Source organism: Nestor notabilis, unplaced genomic scaffold, assembly GCF_000696875.1.
Source record: "Nestor notabilis isolate BGI_N333 unplaced genomic scaffold, ASM69687v1 scaffold5150, whole genome shotgun sequence".
Taxonomy (NCBI): domain Eukaryota; kingdom Metazoa; phylum Chordata; class Aves; order Psittaciformes; family Psittacidae; genus Nestor; species Nestor notabilis.
The window spans coordinates 39,342-60,868 of record NW_009912378.1 but is presented as its reverse complement, the minus strand read 5'-3'; the positions used below and the strand labels follow the sequence as shown (position 1 = coordinate 60,868).

Below are 21,527 nucleotides of genomic sequence, written 5' to 3'. Positions count from 1 at the left end.
TCTGCTGCTTGGAAGCAAAGGGTCATGTCCCTTCCCCAGCCAAGCACTGCCAATGCCCTTTGTTGGAAGTGGAAGGTGGTGCTGGCTTTGCCAAAAGGGTGGGATGGGGAAGAAATGATTCACTTGGCAAAGCTTATCCCTGTTCCCAGTTGCAGCTCCCCTGCGCTGAGGACCTGGCCCAAATAGCAGATGCTGTCAGCGCCGCTTTGTGCTCCGAACTGCAGAGGAGTCTGTTGAGCTTGTCCCATCTGCCTCCTGATCCACCAGCTCCTTCATGGGAGCAGGCATGCACGTGGTGCCCCCTCAGCTGCTGTCCCATGGAAACTCTTTGTAAGCCAGAGAAATCAGGAAAGCAAACAGCAATGTATTGCCCAGGGATAGGGGTGAGGACTGCAAATGCTCCATGCTCCATCTGAGGGGGAAGCAAGGTGGGGGCAGGGAGGTGGGTGAGGGGGGAGAGCTCCTACTCAGCATAAATACTTGAATCCTTCCAAACTTGGCTGAGGGTTTAAGAGAGAGGTTGGTTTGTCATCATGAACACTTAGCAGATGGGAGATGAGCGCAGGGTGGTGGTGCTCACTGTGGGGCTTGTATAGGAGAAGGGACTGTTTATGCTCCTGAAGGGGGTGGGGTGGGGGGTGTTTGGTGCCTGGCTCGGCTGCCAGCCCCCTTCCTGGGGTGGATTAACTCACCTCTGCTCTGCCTTCCTCCTCCACAGAGCAGCTCCAGCCCTGTACATGTGCTCTGGTTCATGGACAAGCCCTGCCACAGGCAGGCAAACCTCATGTCCTGCAGCGTGGTACTGGAGTCCCTTGGTGTTTGCTCAGCAAACCCTCCCACCAGGGTGTGATCCAGGAGGGGCTGACCTGATTTTTCTCTCAGTAGGCTATTCTGGGTCTCTCTGGATGCAAGGCAATGTACATGTCTGATATGACTAGTAAGCTGTTAAACAAAGACTAAGGGGTGTGAAAGAACTTTGCTTTATTCTGAGCCTATGCTGTCTGATCATCCTCAGCCACGTCCTAGGTGTTGAATGGTTTCTTCTCCCCTTGCCCCAGCTTCTGCTGTGTTGGGCTTTTTCCAGGTCCTTTTATCCATTTGATAGATCAGTCTGTGCTAAAGGAGACAGACCAAGGTGAAGTAGAACTTTATCACAGTCACTCACTGAGCTACCACAGCTCAGCTGGGAATGAAGCTTTCTGACAGAGTAATCAGTGGGGATTCTTCTCCTGGGAGAAGCGGCAGAGGAACAGTACCTGGGCTTGAGGAGGTTGTCAGATAGTCCTCTAAAAACTGTGAAGAAGCTGTGACAAACATTTCCTGTCTCTTAGATGCCACCAGGTTGATAAAAGCCATGTACAGGCATTGGGGAGCACCGTCCCCAGCAGCAGTGCTGCTTGGCACTGGTGAGGCTGCACCTCGAATCCTGTGTCAGTTCTGGGCCCCTCACTGCAAGAGAGACATTGAGGTGCTGGAGTGGGGCCAGAGAAGGGCACCGGAGCTGGTGCAGGGCCTGGAGCACAAGTGTGATGAGGAAGGGCTGAGGGACCTGGGGGTTTAGTGTGGAGAAGAGAAGGCTCAGGGGGGACCTGATCGCTCTCTGCAACTGCCTGACAGGAGGATGGAGCCAGGAGGGGGCTGGTCTCTGCTCCCAAGGAACAAGGGATGGGACAAGAGGAACCGGCCTCAAGCTGCCCCAGGGCAGGTTTAGCTGGAGCTGAGGAACAATTCCTTGCCCAGAGGGTGCTCAGGCATTGGAACAGGCTGCCCAGGGCAGGGCTGGAGTCACCGTCCCTGGAGGGATTTGAAAGACACGTACATGTGGCACTTGGGGACATGGTTTAGTGGTGGCCTTGGCAGTGCTGGGAAGGGTTGGACTGGATGAACTTAAAGGTCTTTTCCAACCTGGTTCATTCTATGATTTGATGGTTCTTGCAGCACAAAGTGGGGTGATGAAATGAAAACCCCTAAATGCAAATAGCAGATAAATGGGCTCTGTTTGTACAGGTGGAAGAAGAGGGGAGACATTTGGCTTTGGCAAAATGCAGAGATGCTGGGTAGTATCTTGGCTTCAGGAATTCAGGTTTAGTGGTTTATAACAGAGGTTTCTGATGTGGTGCAGCTCCTGCAATTTATCTCCATTGTTCATTTCTGCTCCTGCCAGTGCAGCCACGACACCCTGCACCAGGGCAGGCTGCTTTACTTTGCGGTGTTTTGAGGATTGCAGTGTGGTTGTTCTTGATAAACACCTGATCCAGGAGATGCATCTGTGCAACCTGATATCGCCAGCCCATACCTGTATCCATGCTCAGAGCAGAGGTCTGGAGGTGAGGCACAGTGCTGTTTCAGTTTCCTGCTCTTGTGGGTCATAGGTGTTGGTAAGAGAAATGATCTGTGCAGTGTTCAATGGTTAAGGAATGAGGCAGGCTACTGAGAATTAGCCTCAGACCTGGCTCCTGACATCCCTTAATCCTCCACTTCCAGCTCTCTGCTCTCAAGTGAGTGGGCTCTAGTGGTGAATTTGTAATGAACGTTGGGGCTCAGAGGTTCTAGCATCACTTTCACAAAATGAGGTAGCTTCTTTGTGTTCTTTCTTTAGCTCTTTTAGGAAGAGATTAAACCTCCTTCAAAAGGAGCAGGGAACTGAATAAAACATGCATTTTACTTTGCATAAAAGGAGATGCACAGTCCAGCACTGATGCATTACCCCCAGCAAGTGAATTAGTTAAAGTATTAATGAATATTCTGCAGCTCATTATGGCACTGGACAACCATCATCTCCTATGAATGATTGCAGTGGTGCTCCATGTTTCGCTGTGTCCCAGAAGGAATTCTTTCCCATTTGTGGTAACAGTGGTTGTGCTGTTTTACCTGGTGCTGACCCATCTGGGGGGCTTTTGATATCACATAAGGATGGATACGAGGAGTAAATGGCACATGTGTCATAACTTCCATTGCAGGCTGTGAAGAGCTGGGGAGCAAGTCCTTAGAGGCTGTGGCTGCTATGGGAAGCCTTGAAGTACTTGAGCTCCATTAACCTTGTCGGGGCTGCTTGGGTGCTTAAGTACCTCGTGGAGTTAGTGCCTCAATTACAGGCTTACAGTTGAGGATTAAGAACATTTGCATTGAAATGTGAAACTTTCAGGAAAAGCTCTTGATGTAAAACCTGCCACTGCCTAACAAGGACACCCAGAAGTTGAAATTCAGAGCTGCCAGCTTGGGTTGAAAGAAAATGCAAATATTTCTCTTGTTATTCAGGGGAGAGCTGCTGGTTTTGTGCCTGGGGAAGCTCAGCGGGTTTGTTCTGAGGAGCTCATGCAGCTTACCTGGTGATGGCTCCCATATGGCCCAAGCTGTAGGTTTTACTGGTGTTTAGGTGAGAAACACAGTTGAGATAACATGTTCATCCTCTCTGTATCCATCCCACCTGCAGCACTCAGGCTGGACATCTCATTTCTGGCTTGACGTGGTGTGTTTGCACTTGCATGGGCCAAGGACCATGCCCTGTGGGTCACAAGGCTCCTTCCTTGGTTGCCAGCAGCCTTTACCTCCTAAAAGGTTGAATTTCTGCTCCTGGTTCAGGTATTTAACACCTCACTTGCCCTGGGTTTGGCTGGTGGGACCAGGCAGAGCCTGCTTTCAGTGTGGGGTGGGCTTGGTGTGCTTCTCCATCAACATCCCTTACCTAGAACTGCCCCTTGTCTCCAAGCTCTCATTCCGATTGCCCCTTTGCCTGTTTGAAATGGTTTATAACTGTCTTTTGTTTAGGGGAAAAGCAGTGATGTGGTCAGTATTTTTGTTCCGTTTCTGCTCTTCTAAACAAGTGTGTCCATCAGGATCTGAATCAACTTAATTATTTAGGCTGATTATTCTATTATCTCCATATCCCAACGCTTCCTCTTGTTTTTCCTGTGCTAAGGTCAGGAATTCTTACATCATCCCTTGTGTCTCTTTTCCCTTTGCCCGGAATGGCGAGATTTCCTCCATCCTGCTTTGCTTTTTGAAGTGAAAGCTTTTGTGTTTCTTCTGCAAATGGCTTGTTAAAATCATAACTCAATAGTGAACTAAGCCAAGCCAAATGAAGAAAATTCACTGGTTTTATAGGTAAAACTGGTTGGTGTTCTGGTGTGGATAAAGCAGACTTTATTCCTGTATTTAGCAGCAAGGTTTAGACATAACAAGAATGATATTTGCCAGCCCTCTGAATCATATAAATCCACCTGGAACTAGACAGGTATCCTGGGTGGCTCTCCCTAAGGCAGGTTTGCAAAATACAATGAGACACTGCAGCTTATCAGTTCCCCTGTGTGTGGCAGAAGCCTCCATCCACCCATTCAGAAGTATCTGTGAAAATGCCCTCAATACACAGAGATTTCTCCCTTCTTGTAGGTCACCAGTTGAAAGCTGAACATGGATCTAACTTAGCCTGTGTCCATCCAGTGCACTAGAATAATGTAACTGCAGTTCACATCTGCTCAGTTTCTGTTAACTTTTCTAGTGTATTAACTCAGTGTTTCTAAATCAGAAGCTTTTGATTCTTCTGTATAAATTACTGGTGCTCTGATGGATATTTTGCTTACGTAAAGGTCTTGTGATTATTGGTTTTCGGGACATTTCTTCAGGAGCAGAAGTGTCCAGCCTCAGTGGCCTTACTAAATCCAGTCTTTCATTATGTTCTCTTCCAGTTTACATCACATCTTCCAGCACTTCAGAAGCTTTTCGTTTTAAACCAGGGTTTCTGTAGCTCTGTCTCAACTCTCCAAGTTGCCTTCCCCATGCCCTGTGCATCCCGCAGGCTGGAGGCAACCTTTGCACTAAGAGCCTGACATTTTTGGCTTTGTGAGTTAGGATGTGACAGCATGAAAACGTAGCTGTGAAGACAGTGAATTGATTCAATATACTTAAGGGGGGGGGTTGCCTATTTTTAGTGTGGAGTCAGAATAACCAGCATCCAGCCATCCCACCGCTGTGAGCAGATGCAATGTGCAGTTGGCCGCTTTTCTTGTCATGTTAACAGCAAATTTTACTAGGTGTTTGTCAGAGAGTGCTATTTGGAGGGCTCTGAAACTGCAGATCGACCACACGCTGGTTGAGAAATGCAGGTTTATGCTCTGAGTTCCTTTCCTTTTGATTTGAGTTCAGATTTGTACAAAAACACAGACTGGAGAGTGCTATGAAGCAACAGTCCCTGATCCCAATCCAAATGAGTTTCTCAGAGACCATATTAAGCCAGAAAATGCGTGTGCCCTGATCAGTAATGAGCAGTTGCAGAACATCTAGAAATAAATAACAGTGTTAGTGAGTCCTTGTGTTGTATGTGGAAAGCACATGCTGCTGGAGGGGGATAAGAGCATGGGAGCTGAAGCATTGAAATGAGCTTGGAACAACTGGCTTGCTTTTGTAGTTTAAGTTGGAATTAATAAATTGAGCATTATTTTCTCCAGGCCTTTGGTATTTGTTACCCTGAGCTCATAACACAGGCTGGTATATTTTATATACACAGAATATATTGAGTGATGAAATATGAGGCTTCTGCTTGCTGGGATGGTGATGTTGAGAACATAAGCTGAAGCATTGTAATTTAAACCAGAAGTGATTTATGTGCTGTCACCAATCTAGAAATGAAGTTCATGGCCCAGATCCAAGTTTCCCAGGACTACGCTTGCAGTAAGGAGCCAGCAGGTATTGTCCCTAATCCTCCTCCTGCTCTTTCAGACACGCTGGGGGATGCTGCAACCCAGCCATCCCCTCTGCTCCAAGGACATAGCCCAGCTGGGTATGAGGAGCTTCACTTCCACCTTCAGGGGTGCAATGTCATAGAATCCCAGACTGGTTTGTGTTGAAGGGACCTTAAAGCTCCAACCCCCTGCCACGGGCAGGGACACCTTCCACTAGAGCAGGTTGCTCCAAGCCCCTGTGTCCAACCTGGCCTTGAACACTGCCAGGGATGGGGCAGCCACAGCTTCTCTGGGCACCCTGTGCCAGCGCCTCAGCACCCTCACAGGGAAGAGCTTCTGCCTCAGAGCTCATCTCAGTCTCCCCTCTGGCAGGTTAAAGCCATTCCCCTTGTCCTGTCCCTACAGGCTATTGTCATGAAATCTAATTGATTGATGATTCTGAATCATTAACAGTGCGGCTGAAACTTTGTTTTGGACAGTTACAAGGTGCTCCAAACTATTTCCAACTGGTTTATGGGTTTTCTAGTAAACAGGAGAATCATAGAATGGTTTGGATTGGAAAGGAACTTAAGATCATCCAGTTCCAACCCTCTAGCTTTCCTGTAGCCCCTTTAGGTGTTGGAAGACTGCTAAAGGTCTCTCCTGAGCCAGTTAGTAATACCAGGTACGGTTAACCAAAGACTTTGCTGGGGATAGTTCATTAGCTCACTTGTGCCTTGCATCAGCAGGATAAACAGGGAAGCAGGCAGGACCTTACTGCTGGTTAAAGCAGCAGCTGCTCTAATGTCTGCAGGTGAAGGTCTGCACACAGCATCTTCTTGGTTTGCCCCCTTCCTGTGAGCATCCTAATCACAGTGGTATTTTGAGCCTGTGTCATGTTGGCTTTTACAAAAGCTGCCCCTATTTCTGTTGGCTTTGCACCTCTGTTATCTGTGTTATTGTCATGTCAAAGGCCAATTATTGTGGATCTGTGAGATTCTTGGAAGCTGCAGCAAGTTCAGTATGTATCCCTGGGGGCTGGGAGATGCAGCGTGGGCTTAGAGATGCAGCTAAGAAATGTGAAGCAGCATGTCCAGTGCAGTGGACTTCATTTTGGGAAGGCTGCCTGAGGTGTTTTTTCAAGGATGTTTCCTGAAAGTGGAATGAGAAGCAGGAGGAGTTGGGCCAGTGTGATTAGCACTGCGCTGAGAAGCCTGGAAAATCATAGCATCATAGAATGGTTATGGTTGGAAAGGACCTTAAGATCACCCAGTTCCAACCCCCATGGAAAGTACCAGCTAAAGGGCATTATTGCCATTGATGGATCTTGTGGTGTAAATTGGGTATTCATTTTGAGATGGGTAAAAAGCCTAATTAAAGCTGGTTTTCCATTCAGACCATTCGTATTCCTGGCTGGACAGGCCTTGGGCATCATGGTCTAGAGGAAAGTGTCCCTGTCCTTGGCTGGAGGGTTGGAACTGAATGATCTTAAGGTTCTTTACAATCCAGACCATTCTGTGATTCTCTTTTGCAGGGTGTTGGTGTTCAGCACTGTTGTGCAATTGCCACTTGAGTCATGGGCTCGTGCTGACCTCTTCCATCCCCTCCGGACTGCATCCCACATCTCTTGAGAGATGATTTCACAAGTCAGCAATTAAAAAAGCAAATCCTCAATCTTGCTTATATAGCTCTGCTTTCTTTTTCTCCCAGCAACCCCAAAATAACTTGCTCCTGTTTACTAGAAAACCCATAAACCAGTTGGAAATGGCTTGGAGCACCTTGTAACTGTCCAAAACAAAGTTTCAGCCACGCTGTTGATGGTTCAGAATCAGGCTTTGTGTGCAGGAGGGATCATGTTGTTCAGGCAACCATACAGCTCATGCTTGATCTTACCTTGGCTGTGTTTGGGGTTTGTGGCTGTGGTATTGGTATGGAATGGAGGCGTTCTGTGCTCCCCCAGCATCACCCACTGACCTATTGTACCCTTCTGTTTCTCCCCTGCTATTTGGAGCTAACTCATTAGGCTGTAATGAGGCTGGTGGTTTTGTCATTGGGGTGTTTGTAGTACCTAGAGGGGTTTTTAAACTGTAGAAGCAGCTTGTCTGTTTGGGTTTTTATATATTATCTATATAATTTAAATCCAAATCTGTCCCATCCCTCCAGTGTAGAAGCTTAGAAATAATGAAGTCTTAACCCTCGCCACTTACTTGAAATTGCAGAAATTTCAAGTGTTGATAACCTTTAAACCCAACTTTGTAAGTAGCTTTCAAGACTAAAATATGCTGCTGGAGCTGTTATCTCGTCTGCTCTGCTCTAGCCCTGGGCAAGTTTGTACAATAGGTTATGAACCCCTTAATAATAAGGATTTATAATGGGAATCTTGATTCTTAATTATGCCTATCTGCAGGGTGTCATTATAATGCACTAATTCCATACATCTGGTAGATAGTGTGCCACTTGTTTCTCTGTGGGTTTATTTCATTAGAGACACTTACCTGAATAACTTTATTGCTCAGTGTTTCTGGTTTTGATGCATGTGCAGGTGTGTTACAGCTTATCTTCCTTGGGATCAGGCTTCTGGACTGGTGGGTTTTAAGCTGCCAATTTGGAATGGGGGCACAGAGGAAGCAGAAGGCATTGACACACACACCCACCCACCCCAGGGTTTTACTTTGTGATGTGCACAACTTGGATTAATGGGCAATGGTGTTTGGTAGCAGGAACTGTATCATAAGGGAAGGTAAGCCCAGGAGGCACCAGGCAGGAGAGGTTTTGAGGAGAAATCCTGTTACACTGTCTTTGTGATGGCACAAGCTGATAGAGGTGGGGATGCTGCTGTTGCCTTCAACCTTTGAGGCCAGGTTGGATGGGGCTTGGAGCAACCTGCTCTAGTGGAAGGTGCCCCTGCCCGTGGCAGGGGGTTGGAAGTGGATGAGCTTGAAGGTCCCTTCCAACCCAAACCATTCCATGATTCTATAACCCTAATTCATTCCTAGATGCTAACACAGTTCCCTGTTCAGGCTGCCAAGGTATCAGGGGCCTGCAAGGAGCCTGTGAATAGCAGTAGAATAAAGTGATTTGTCACGTCTGATTCTGTTCATACCAGATTTAACAAGTCTGAAGTTGTTACAGGGATTTAAGGGGAAAACATTTCACTGGAGTTTTCATTCAGTGCCCCTCAGTTAACGCCAAAAGCTGTTTTTCCAGGATAAAAGTATCAGAGGGGCTCTCCTTTGGCAATCAAGGCATTTTAATGTCATATTTGGCTTCTCAGAAATAAGCTCCCTGCAAAGGAGTATGTGTGTGTGTGGGAGGGAGGTGCTGGAAGGAGGGAGCACTGCATGGAGATGTGTCAGACTTCCAGCCTCCTCATGAGCACACACAAACCTTCTGCATTGGCCTCCTTCATATGGAAGCAAGGAAGCATTTCCTCAGAACAGGGCTGCTGTGTGGGGCTGAGCCCGTAGCTTGGCTGGGATGCAGGGTTACGCCTGCAGAGCTGCAGGACATTGATGCAGATCACTGGATGCTCTGACCACCTATTGCTCTCAGAGAGGATGGAGAGAGAGGGGAAACCCTGCTTATAAACCAGCTGGGGTAGGATAGTTGTAGCTCTCAGCAATATCTGATCATGCAAATGCTGGCATGCACGCAGCATCATATCATAGAATGGTTTGTGTTGGAAGGGACCTTAAAGCTCCTCCAGTTCCAACCCCCTGCCAGGGACAGGGACACCTTCCACTAGAGCAGGTTGCTCCAAGCCCCTGTGTCCAACCTGGCCTTGAACACTGCCAGGGATGGGGCAGCCACAGCTTCTCTGGGCACCCTGTGCCAGCGCCTCAGCACCCTCACAGGGAAGAGCTTCTGCCTCAGAGCTCATCTCAGTCTCCCCTCTGGCAGGTTAAAGCCATTCCCCTTTGTCCTGTCCCTACAGGCCCTTGTCAAAAGTCCTTCTCCAGATTTCTTGTAGCCCCTTTAGGTGTATGCGTGTGTTTTTCTTCTCTTGGGACAACCTTGCTGTGTCCTTGGGAATCACTGATGCTGCATAGAGACAGAACAAAACTTCTGCATTTGGATTGATGGTCAATGTAAGGACTTCTCAGCTGTAGGTGAGGTTTTACTAAGCCCCTTCCAGAAAGCTCCAGTAGCATAAAGATGTCCCAAAACCGGGGTGAGAGTCACGCTGATGGAGTTCTGCTCAGTTTTGTGCTTTCTGAATGAAGCTGCCTTTCTCTGCATGCAAATAAGTTGTCGCAGGCAGCTCGTGATGCAGGAAGCTGTCTTTTATATTGGTGATAAAAGCCCCCGGATCTTGTTCAATCTTCCTCTGTCTCTCTCAATGGACTCACTGGCTCCAAACTTCAGTGCTGGCTCTGGGGAGGAAAAGCTGGATTAATATGGACACCACGGCTTCATGTCCATCAGGGCAGGGGGTGGAAATGAAGCGCATCAGGCCTGGCTGCAGAGCGGTGCCTCTGCTGAGCTGTGCTTGGACTTCGAGGGGAAGGGGCTCTGGTGGCTTCGATGCCCTGTACCTGGCACCAGTGTCATCAGAGAAGATGTGGAACCCCTCCATCCCTGGGTCCTGCTGGTCCCGTGGGGTGGTGTCAGAGGAAAGGTTGTTGCATCCTGCTTATGTAGAAAGCCATTAGATCATAGAACGATAGGGACGTTTTACAAGGGCCTATCAGGACAGGACAAGGGGGAATGGCTTTAAACTGTAAGAGAGGAGATTTAGATAAGATAATAGTCCCTCTCCAGGTTTCCTGGAGCCGCTTTAGGCACTGGAGCTGCTCTAAGGTGTCCCCTTCAGGAGCCTTCTCTTCTCCAGCTGCCCCAGCCCAGCTCTCTCAGCCTGGCTCCAGAGCAGAGCTGCTCCAGCCCTCGCAGCAGCTCCAGGGCCTCCTCTGGCCTCGCTCCAGCAGCTCCACGTCCCTCTTGTGCTGTTCCCCAGAGCTGGATCAGGGCTGCAGGGGGGGTCTCCCCAGAGCGCAGCAGAGGGGCAGGATCCCCTCCCTGAACTGCTGCTCATGCTCTGGGGGTGAACAAACCTCAGCATCCAGTGTGTCCTCCAAGCTGGGTTGGCTTTTACTGGCCTTCTACAAACAAATACCTTTTGCTCCATTAGTCAGAACTTGGTTTGTTTTAAGATAAAAGTTCTGTTTTGGAGTAAATTCCCAGTTGCTATGTGTTGGTGGGTGGCTGCCTGCCTGCATGGAAGAGCTTACCACTTCCCAGCCCTGGGATGATGCTCAGCTGTACCCAGCTCCTGGTTTTGGGATGTTTTTAGTTTTTAGCAGAACATAGGCAAATGTGAAAATAAATCCATCTGCTTCACTCCTGGTAACTGCTCTGCAGCTCCTTCCCATCACATCCCTTGGTTTGGGGTTTAGTGAAGGACATTCCCATCCTTGCAGCCTTTTCCTAAAGTATTTCGGCTCTGCAGTACTTTGTCTCCTTTCCTGGTGGGGTTTCAGGGTTCATTTGCCAAAATACCTTTATAGTATGGAGCCAGGTACCTGCCTAGATTAAAAATAACAGATATGATTGTATTGATTGAGGAGCTTTAGGCTTATTTCTGTGGGTAAAATAAAACACTCTATAACCTGTTCAGAGATGGATGCTTGGTGCTTCAGTGGAAAAAACCAGGTTAAGCCAAAACAAATCGGAACTGAGTGTTCAGGCTCCAACTAAGTCTGAACTGCAGTGCTATATTTAAACATGGTATTTTTGTATTTTAATAATTAACCACTGGGAAAGAACAGGCTAAGAAACTGTGGCATAGGCTGTTTTCAAGGTATCTTCTCTTCCAGCCCCATCTTAGTGCTGTAGAATGCAAGTTGAGGACCAGTTGTGGAGGGCAGGGATGCTTTAAAGCATTCATTCCCTTTAAAGCATTCGTTCCCCTGTGTCCTTCCCCTGTATTCTTATCTTTGCAAGCTCTTAACAGTTAAATCCAGATGATGAGCACTAAACTGGTGTTTGAGTTGGTGTGTGACTTGAGTGTGCTTTACTTTTGTGGAGAGCATGAAAGCAGAATTTCCCTTCGCATTCATTGTAACACAGCTCTGACTGTGCATAGCTGTGACTGCCTCCAGATCAAACCAGTGTTTAGCAAAGCATGGGTTGTGAAAGGTAATCCTTTGCCATGTAATTATTTCATTACCATCCAGCTTTATCTAGCACTAGGCAATTCCCTGCGCTTGGGGAAAAGTTCGTGGGTGTTTCAGTGCTGAAGAAGCACCTGCAAGTCCTCATTGCTGTGTTCTGAGTGCAGAGCTGTCAGTGCTGGGGTCTGAACCTGAAAGCATCAAGTCCCTTTCATATTAAGGGAGGGCAGTGTGATGGAAACAAATGAACTTGGCCTGGTGCTCCGAGTTAATTTGCAGTTGGATTCCAGCTATGGAAAAGAGATGCAGAGAAGGAAGCAGATTTTTCATGGTGTCAGATCATGGCAACCTGCCTCCAGTGCTTTGGGAGCAGAGACCTGGACTCATGTTGTCCTCTCATCTGCAACTTTTGAGAATCTGTTAGCTCCATGCATGGGGAGAAGTTGTTGTTTGAAAATTCTTACCTATATTTAGAGGAAGGGAAAAGATGAGGAGGGTCCTTTTATCCTGCACCATCCTCTCCAGGTCACAGTACTGCACCAGGCATTGCTGCTTCCCACACAGCAGAGGAGCTGACCTTTCTTAAAATCAAGTTAAAACTTTCTTGTCCTTCATCCTGCATCGTGTAAGAACAAAGCTGCAAGTGGGTAAGGATGAATCACAGAATCATAGAACGACTTAAATTGGAAGGGACCTTAAAATCATCCAGTCCCACCCCCCTGCCCCGGGCAGGGACACCTTCCACTAGAGCAGGTTGCTCCAAGCCCCTGTGTCCAACCTGGCCTTGAACACTGCCAGGGATGGGGCAGCCACAGCTTCTCTGGGCACCCTGTGCCAGTGTCCCACCACCCTGACAGGGAACCTGGACTTCCCCTGTTTAAGTAAACAGCTCTGAAGAGGGCATCCAAGCATGGAGTATGGTGGGGGAGGGCAAAATGCTGCTTCCACTACTGCAAAAACGCTGGGAAATAAGTGGGATTCTTTTCTAATGAGCACCTGATGAGAGGGAGCTTACCTGGCTCCTGCCAGACAGCATTGAGAGTTGTATCTGACCAAAGAGGGGCTGCAGATGTGGGGTTTGAATCAGCCTTGGCAACATTCTCTTGTACCCTCTGCCCTCCCCAGCAGCACTGGCAGCAGTCCCCACACGGTGCAAAGAGATCCATCCACAAGCGCTTTGCCTCTGTTGCTGGGAGACACTGGAGGGAGCTGGGACTGCTTGAACAAACAGGCTTTTCTCCTGCCTCCTCTCTGCCCTCCCTCCCCACCTAGTTTACTTTTCCTCTTGGTGACTGGTTGTAGGAAAAGCTGGGCTGAAACCGAGTGATTCTTACTCCAAATGTGATGATGCCTCCTCCTCACAGGCTTCCAGATCCACTGAAGTGAACAGCTTTCAGATAAAGATCCCAGACAGTAGGTGCAAGAGCAGCTCCAGCTTAGAAACAGATCTTTTAATGAAGCTAATGAACGTAAATCTTCAAATCTTAATGCCCTTAAACTTCTGGAGCTTGAACTGAATTGATCTCAAGACCCAAATTCTGTAGCCAGCCCTCAGGATTGTGGCAGTGTCCCAGAAATCCTGCCACAGCCTGGAGTCAGGACCTGCCTGTGGAAGTGACTGAAACAGTACCAAAGTGCTTGGTCTTACTAGGAGACAAGGCTTGTTTTGCACCATCCCTGTGTTTTCCTCCAGTGTTGGGTGGCCTTTATGTACATAAGGGCACCTTGAAATTCCAAGGCCTTGCTGGAGAGTATTTGCTGCTTTAGAGGAACAAAAGCAGATAAAGCAAATGGTTCTCGCTTAAATGGTGCCTGGTAAAAACGTGATTGGGTTCCTATCAGTAACCTCTGCTGGGAAATATGAGGCACTTCATACTTTCCAGTTCCTTCACATGTCTAAAGGCTTGAGCAGAAGCTGCGGCATTGCTTCTGCATCCTTCAGGTTCCATCACAACTAATGAGAAATGGAAAAGGTCTTTAAATATGAGCCCGGGGGAGTGGGGCTGGTGGAGGGAAGGTGACTCCCACAAGCACCTACAACGGGGAAACAGTTAAAAAGGCATAATTGGGGTAGAACTAAAGCTCAGTATCACAAGGCAGACTTTGAATTCAGTCTTCTTCCTTTTAGCTGGTTCCACTTCAGCTGATTCCACACTTCTGCTGCTGATAGTGCAGAGCTGCTGATTTACCCAAGAGCTTTAGGTTAGATGACAAAAACCCCAACTTTCTCTTGCAGCTCTCAAAGCTGTATTTCTGGGGCTTCCTTATGCAGCCAAAATGAGTCTCAAACAGCACGATCAGATGATGTGATGACTGGTGTGTCATTTCCACCTGAAGCAATGGCTTGTGCTGTGAGCAGTTGCAGAATGAACCACCCTGTTTGTGATTTCTGTCATTCAAGGGCTGCCTCTGTCCACTTGAAATCAGGATATTTTTGCCTTTTACTTGGCCTCATCCTTTTTTAATCTTTTTAGGCTTAAACTTGAGCTTGGAATGGGTTGCCCAGGGAGGCTGTGAATGCTCCATCCCTGGCAGTGTTCAAGGCCAGGTTGGATGGAGTCCTGGGTGACGTGGTTTAGTGCAAGGTGCCCTTGGCAGGAGGGTTGGAACGAGGTGATCCTACGGTCCTTTCCAACCCTAACTGTTCTATGATGCTATGGTTAAACCACAAAATCCCATGTCTTGGACAGCTAGCTGGCAGGTTTAGATTGAAGTTCTGAGTGACTTCTGGAAGTAAAAGCTTTCCTATTCCAGGTTTATCCTGTCAGTTCTCTGTTGGCATTTTTACCCTCCTGTGAAACAAGGGATCTTGACTGCTCCTCCTGCCACCCTGTTAGTGACTTAGTTAACCCTTGTGTGAGTATTTGATGGTGTTTGGCCTTTGTCTGAGACCTGCACGGCTCCAGCAGCCTGATGGAAGCCCAGCGTTGCTCCAGCGCTGGGGTATCTCCCAGCTGTCTTAGCAAAGGTCTTGTTCAAGTTGTTCTTGTGTCCAGGGGCGGAAGAGCAATGGGTGCTTTTTCCTTATGTACTGAAGGGCATGTTGGTGGTAGGACCTGTGCATCCAGTGATTTAAAACTCATCCTTTAACTGAGATTTCTTCTGAGAACATGCTTTACTTTTCCATACATGTTGGAATGCTGAATTCTGGTTATTTTTTCCAGGCTGCTCTTCAAGGCTCCTAGTAAAGTAGCATTAACTGTATTTCAAGCCAGTAGAAGTTCTCAGCCTCATGGTTTTCTAGGGGCAGAGGATCCATATCCTTTAATGCCTCTTCTATAGATTGCATGAATGCCTTCTCCTTTCATGCTACTAGTGCCCTGCCTGGGTGTTCCCTGCAAACAGGAAGGACTTTGTTGGAGATCTGACTTGGCAGGAGCCTTTTAACACTGTCTGGTTTTTCTATTGTTGTTACACCAAAATAAACCCCTGTCTGCTGGAGCTCAGCTTCAAACTGCCATTGATTTTGAGTGGAAGTCAGAGTCCTGGCCCCTTACAGTGTTACCAGGCACCCTGCTTGCTGGTCAGGCAGTTTTGGGAGCTTGTGCAGCTGCAGCAAGCAAAGCATCCCAGTGGGATGCAGACAGTGCAGAGGCGGCTGTGGGATGAGGTCAGGAAAACTTGGATGTCTTCCCCAAATCTGTCCTTAAAAGACCAGGAGAAAAAAAAAGTTGTTGAAGTTGATTTCCCCCCCCCCTTCACTGCCAGTCAGTGCTTTGCATTCAGCAGCAGCGCTCTCAAGTGCCTCACAGGAAGATTTTCTTGGGAGATTCTTCTCAGGATTCTCTCACTGAGGCTCTTTAATTTTCTGCTTGGTAATAGATTGAAGACTGGGGTAAGCAGCCAGACCTGAGCCTCTGAAGTGTCTCATTGCTCTTTGGAAAACAGTGGGCTTTAGTGCTTTGGATCATTTTAATTCTGAAGTGGTTGAGGTGCAATTTATCAGGTCTTTCATCTCAACAGAATTAACCCAGTAACTGTCACTGTCAGTTTTCCCTCTGCAGCACTGCATTAGAAAGCTTCAATTTACAAATCCTGTTCAACAATTGGTTTGGAAATGTTTCTCTTCTCATTTAAGAAAGGATCCTGTAGGTTGTAGGAAAATTGCAACTTGCTTTTTATTTTTTTGGGTGGCAAATGCAGTCATTTATATGCAGCTCTTACTTACACTTGAAAAACCACCGTCTCAGGCAGGAGGTTTTACCTTTTTCTTCATACTGCGTGAGGTTTGTCTTGAGCTCTTGACTGTGAATCGCTGAACTCAGGGGATGGAATTGTCTTTAGCTCCCTCTCGTGGGTAGTTGAGGCATTTGCCCCCATAATGTTGTTGCTTGTACTTTCAAACTCAGTCTAAGCATCCCTGCTCTCAGTGGGAGCAGTGAGGAGGGCAGCGTCCATGCACAGGATCGGGAAATGTGGTTTAAAACCCCCCAAAAACTAACAAACCAAAAATAACCAGCAGAACCCAGGCTGAGGTGAAGCTGAGTTCGCTTAATGTGCTGTGAAGGAGTTGGGGAACTGCGTTTCTTGGGCTTTGCTGCTGGTGGAGGGGGCTGCATGTTTGTACAGGGTGAGTGGAGGAGTTGGGTTCCTTCTTTCTCCTCCCTAATTTTGTGCTCCGGAGGGATGGTTTTGTTGGAGCTGTTTATTTTCAGGCACTGGTAAGTTTTGGAAGGAAAGGCTCTGTGGAGTCCTAAGCCTCTAAGGATCCCTCCTGAGTCATCCATCCTAACCAAGCCTTTTCCAGGCAAGGTGTTGAGGGTACCTTTTCTGGGTCAGAGGTATCTTACCATCCTTTCCTGGGTTTCTTTGGCAGTCACATGGCACAAGAAATCCCAGGGCTGCCTTTAACTTTTCCTGAGGCTTTATGAATAATGCAGCATGTGCTTTCTTCCCTTTTCAGATTGAGAAAATCATGAGTTCCATCGGCGAAGGCATTGACTTTTCCCAGGAGCAGCAGAGGATCTCAGGTAGTGTACCCAGCTCGTGGGTGTCTCTGTACCTCCTGTGAGCAGATCTTTTAACCTGCTTTGGCTCCCAGATGGGAGGGGAAGGCTCTGGCACAGAAGGAGCAGACCTTGACTTCCCAGCCTGGTGCTCACTGCTGCTACCAGCAGTTTTAATTCAGTACTTCCCTAGGTGAATTCATTTAACTTTATATAAAGCAGCTGCCCTTCCCTCACAGTAAGCTTTTGGGGTGAAGAGCACTGTGGATGGTCCCCCCCATCCTGCTGGGAAAGGGGAACCATGACTGCCCAGTGGTGATGTATGCTCACCCAGTGACAGCAGTGTGCCTGTACAGGGTCTTACTGCTTCTTGAAACTGCCTGTTTATCAATTTTAGGACTTAGTGTTACTGTTTAGGACATGGGAAATGTTGAGGTGATGTTTTGCGTCTTGGAATAGCTTTAAGCAGAGGCTTATTGCTGAGAATTGGGGAGTTTTTAGTGGTAGCTTCTGATACTTGAAGTGACTCCTCAGAGTCCTTCCCTTTAGGTGGAGGTGGGAGTTGCTGGCATGTGTGCATGGTCTTGGATGCTTCTTGTGCTCTTCTGCAAGTTCATGCAGTAAAATCAGCTCTGGAGTGGCTGTGTCATTGCCCCTGCTCACACAGCCCAATAATCACTGTGTTCTGGTACTTAAAACTTCCCAGATAGTTTTTGCTCAATGTGTGGCAGGAAAATCAGGTTTTCTGCACACACAAATAAAATCTAATTTGCAGCTGAAAGATGGTGTAAGGGCTCTGGCCAGTGTCTTAGGGCTAGAAAGTCCTGATCCTGGCTCCTACAATTACTGCTCTCAATGTAGCCTCTGAGAAAGTTGAACTGAAGTTCTCTCCTGCCTTTCAGAATGTGTTTGTCTCAAGTTTCTGTTCTTCTCTGGTGGACAGCAACAAGATTTTCTTGAAGTAGTCAGTGTGAAAGAGCTGCTGCGTATTTGACTTCTGGCTGGTCTCAATCCCCACAACAAAGTCTTGCTTTTGTTTCAAATACATAATGCAGTAGGAAGGTGCTCTTTTTTTCCTGGCTTTTTTCATTATGTAAGTGTGGGTCTGTCCCTTTGGAAATGGGCAGAATGTCTCTAGAGCCCACTGTGTTCTAGTATTTTGTTCTGTGAGGCTCACAAAATACCTTCAGCCTGGGAGGGTAGGCTGGGAATTTTGTACTTACGCTTGTACGTCGTAGGATCACAGACTGGTTTGGGTTGGAAAAGAACCTGAAAGCTCCTCCAGTTCCAACCCCCTGCCATGGGCAGGGACACCTTCCACTAGAGCAGGTTGCTCCAAGCCCCTGTGTCCGACCTGGCCTTGAACACTGCCAGGGATGGGGCATAAAGAGCTGCTGCTGGCACCCAGCCTCTAAACCAAACCTGGAGTAGCTGAAGTGTTACGGCAATTTCCCAGCAAAACTACTGTTTTTTTCTGCAGCCCATATTTTAACATTTCTTCTCCAGTTTTCACCTATAAATCTCTAGATGCCCTGTCATTGCTTCAGATCAGAGAAAACTTATTACAATTTCTCTTTTCTATGTATTTCACTACTTCTGTGAGCTTGAAGAATGTAGTTTTATTAATTCTATTATAAAGCTTTAAAAATAGTGTGTGAGATTTAGTGCTGTAGTTTGTCTTTGCTTTTCCTCATTTCCATAAAACAAGGTGAAGGAGGAATTGTAGTGTCATTTAGCATTGATTTTCCTTGAACAGAGCAACGTCCTCCTCCAGCCGCACTTGCAACTGTTATAACTCTTATCTCTGCAGTGCAGCATCAGAGCGATGGGAGGCTATCCTGGGTTAAAACGCTCTCATTTCCATAAATATTGGAAGTAAAGGCAGCTGGAGCATGGGGAATAGTGAACCTTGTGCTGAGTTTGTGTTCGGGATTCGGACTGGAGCAGCAGAGAGAGCCAAGTCTCAGTTTAGGATCTTCCTCCATTGCTTCTGCAGTGACCTCATCATGTGCCTTGGCTCTGCACATCAAACAGGATCAATTTGCCAGTTTTTTCCTATACTTTTTGTGGCTTCTTTTGAGGGAAGCAGATGAGGTGGAGCTAACAGAGGAAGGATGCTTTGGTGTCAGTGCAAATGTCCCTGGACATGTCTCCATACGGTTTGCAGAGTGGGAAAGTCACCTGCCCCTTCCCCAGGTGACTGTCTCAGCGCTTCCACATTTCCAAGCTGCTCAGGAGGTGAGACACAGCTACAGAGCTTGATGAAGTGGATGCTGATGAACTCTGCTGGCTGAGGACTGAAGGTGCCTCAATGTCATGTACTGCTCAAGGGGGTTAAAAAATCTACACCTTGAAAACGCTGTCTCAGGAAATGCTTTCTGATGGTGAGACCAGTACAGCTGCGGCAGCACTGCCCTCTGGGGTACTTCCTGGCTGATCTAGTGCCACCATCCCAATAGCTGGGAACAGCCTTGTCTGTTCAGGGACACCACCTTCTCCCAGTGCCTCTTGGATTTCTTGGGGGGAAACAGAGAATCAACCAGGTCGGAAAAGACCTTTAAGCTCATCAAGTCCAACCGTTACCCCAGGGCTGCCAAGTCCACCACTAGCCCATGTCTCTGAGGGCCTCCCTATTTCTGTTAAGGCAGTGGCTGTGCTGGGAGCAGCACGGGGGTGATGCCAGTTGCAGGACAGAGCAGGTGTTATGGTGGCTGTGCCCTTTGGATGTGGCTAATGTGCCACATGCCTCAACTTGGGCTGTGCCAGGCTTTTCTGAGCAAGCCTGTAGGTACTGCTCTCTGCTAAACCAGGCTGCCTGCAGGACACGTGCTTCCCCTGTGCTTTAAGCATGAATTCCCTTTTCTTCCTTTAAATCAGGAGCAAAACCAAAAGCAGAACTTAAGAGCTTGCTGGAGAACTGCCACCACGAGGGATTCTGTCCTTTTAAATCCTTCACCTCCAGCCTGCTTGCATCTGAACTGCTCTGGGTGGGCACAGTCTCCTCTTGATGAGATGCTAATATGGATCTGCACACACAGCTCATGCTTGCCATAGCAGAGCTTATCTCACATCCATTTGTCACCTGGGTTTTTGCTTTGGTGACAAGGAATCCCCAGTGGGAGTTTAACCTGTGCATGCCCTAGATACTGAGGAGGCCTTATGTTTTCTGGGGTCAGAAGTGGGGGTTTTGGTCTAATGCAGTGTCAACTGTTCAGCATCCTGCTTCATGACAAGCCCTCCCTGAGCCAGTTCGTAGCTGTAGCAGCACATATGATGGATCGATAGCATCAGTGGTAAGGTCTAACATGGAGGAGAGAGGAGGAGCCAGCACTTCAGCCTTGTGCAGGGGCATTCCAGCAAAATGGACACCTACCTCTGGAATCAGGCAGCCCTGGGAGCTGCCTTGTCCTTAAGCCAGGAGTTTTCCTGCAGGTTGTCCTGGGTTGCGCTGGGTTTGGGATCCCTCATGTGCAGATGAGCTGCTGTTACATATTCCCTGTTAATCCTTCCTTTCCCTGTGAGCACAGCAAGCCAGAGAGTGGGCAGAGGCAAAGGCAGCAGGTGGCCTGGGGTGCCTGCACCTGGACGTTGGTGTTTTCTGCTCCTCAGGGCTTTGTTAGGGCTGCCTTAACACTTCAGATCATGCCACAGATGTGCGGGGAGCTGCAGGGAGCTTTCCAAATGCTCTCTCATCCTCAAAAATGGGTGGGCTTGGAAGATATTGGGGCTCCTAACTAGTTTGGTGTCTGGAATCATGAATTTGCCTGGAAAGGTAAAATGCCTTGCTTGGCACTTACTGTGGAGATGGTATGTTTGGAGTCTGTTCATCCAGGCAGGTATTACATACAACTGACTCGTGTGCAGGGAAAGCAGGAACCCTTGGAGTCATGCTGGAACAAGCCCAGACCCTGAGGCACTTGGTTTCAGGTCCCAGCAGTGCCACAGACTTCCCATACGAACTTGGGCAAATAACTGGTTTCTGTACCATAAAGCTTTCCTCCCTAAAACAGTAACAAAACTTCCTTGTCTTACCATGGTGTTATGGGCAGTGCTTCTGGGTGATAAGAGAATTAGATGCATTCTGGCATCTTGACACAATTTGGAGCTAGAAGCTGTTTCTTGGCCAAGAGGTTCAACCCTCTCATCCTTATAGAGCTTGTTAGAAAATCTTCCTAGTGTGTATTCCAAGGGTGGAGGGGGTAGGCAGGAGGAAAGGACAAGTCTCTCACTGATCTGTGGTGCTGCTTTTCCAAGGTTGGGGAATCAAGGGACACCATCTCTTAAAGGATACCAGATTCCACCTAACCTTGGCTTTAAAAGATTTTTTTGGCCTCAGAAGAGATGTTTGTATCCAGTGTGTGTCTCTCTGCATGCGTTTTGTAGTCATTTATTTAGCTCCATCAACACACTTCTGATCATCTCTTCTTTCCAGTGAGTCAGAGGAGTAGGGGAGTACAGGTCTTGCAGCAGAAACTCAGCCCCACTTCATTAATTGTCCCATCTCACTGTTGGCTTTTAACAAGGAGCCTGTGGGCTGCTGGCTGGGTTATGGTGATTTGTCACATTTGTGAACCTCAGTCAACCAGGACATCCCAGTGAGCCTGGACTGGTGAGAACTGATGGGAAGTGGCTCAGTGAGCACTTCACCAGCTCCCTCAGCACACTTGGATGGATCCCATCTGGCCCCATGGACTTGTGTGTGGCTCAGTGGTGTCACTGATCATTTCTTTGTGGATTTGGGGGCTTCATTCTGCTCCCTGTCCCTGTCTTCCAGCTCCGAGGGCTGGGTACTCAAAGAACAACTGGGCAGCATT

General features: G+C 47.8%; 1 protein-coding gene across 2 annotated transcripts in view; it reads left to right on the top strand.

Annotated features, from left to right (window-relative positions):
• The window catches only part of ANKS1A (ankyrin repeat and sterile alpha motif domain containing 1A), a 75,344-nt gene that overhangs the window by 27,253 nt on the left and 26,564 nt on the right, over window positions 1-21,527 (top strand). For both annotated transcript variants that reach the window (XM_010019219.1, XM_010019211.1), the window contains one exon: window positions 16,671-16,737. In XM_010019219.1, the coding sequence (XP_010017521.1) occupies window positions 16,671-16,737 (67 nt within the window). The remainder of the gene's footprint in view (window positions 1-16,670; window positions 16,738-21,527) is intronic.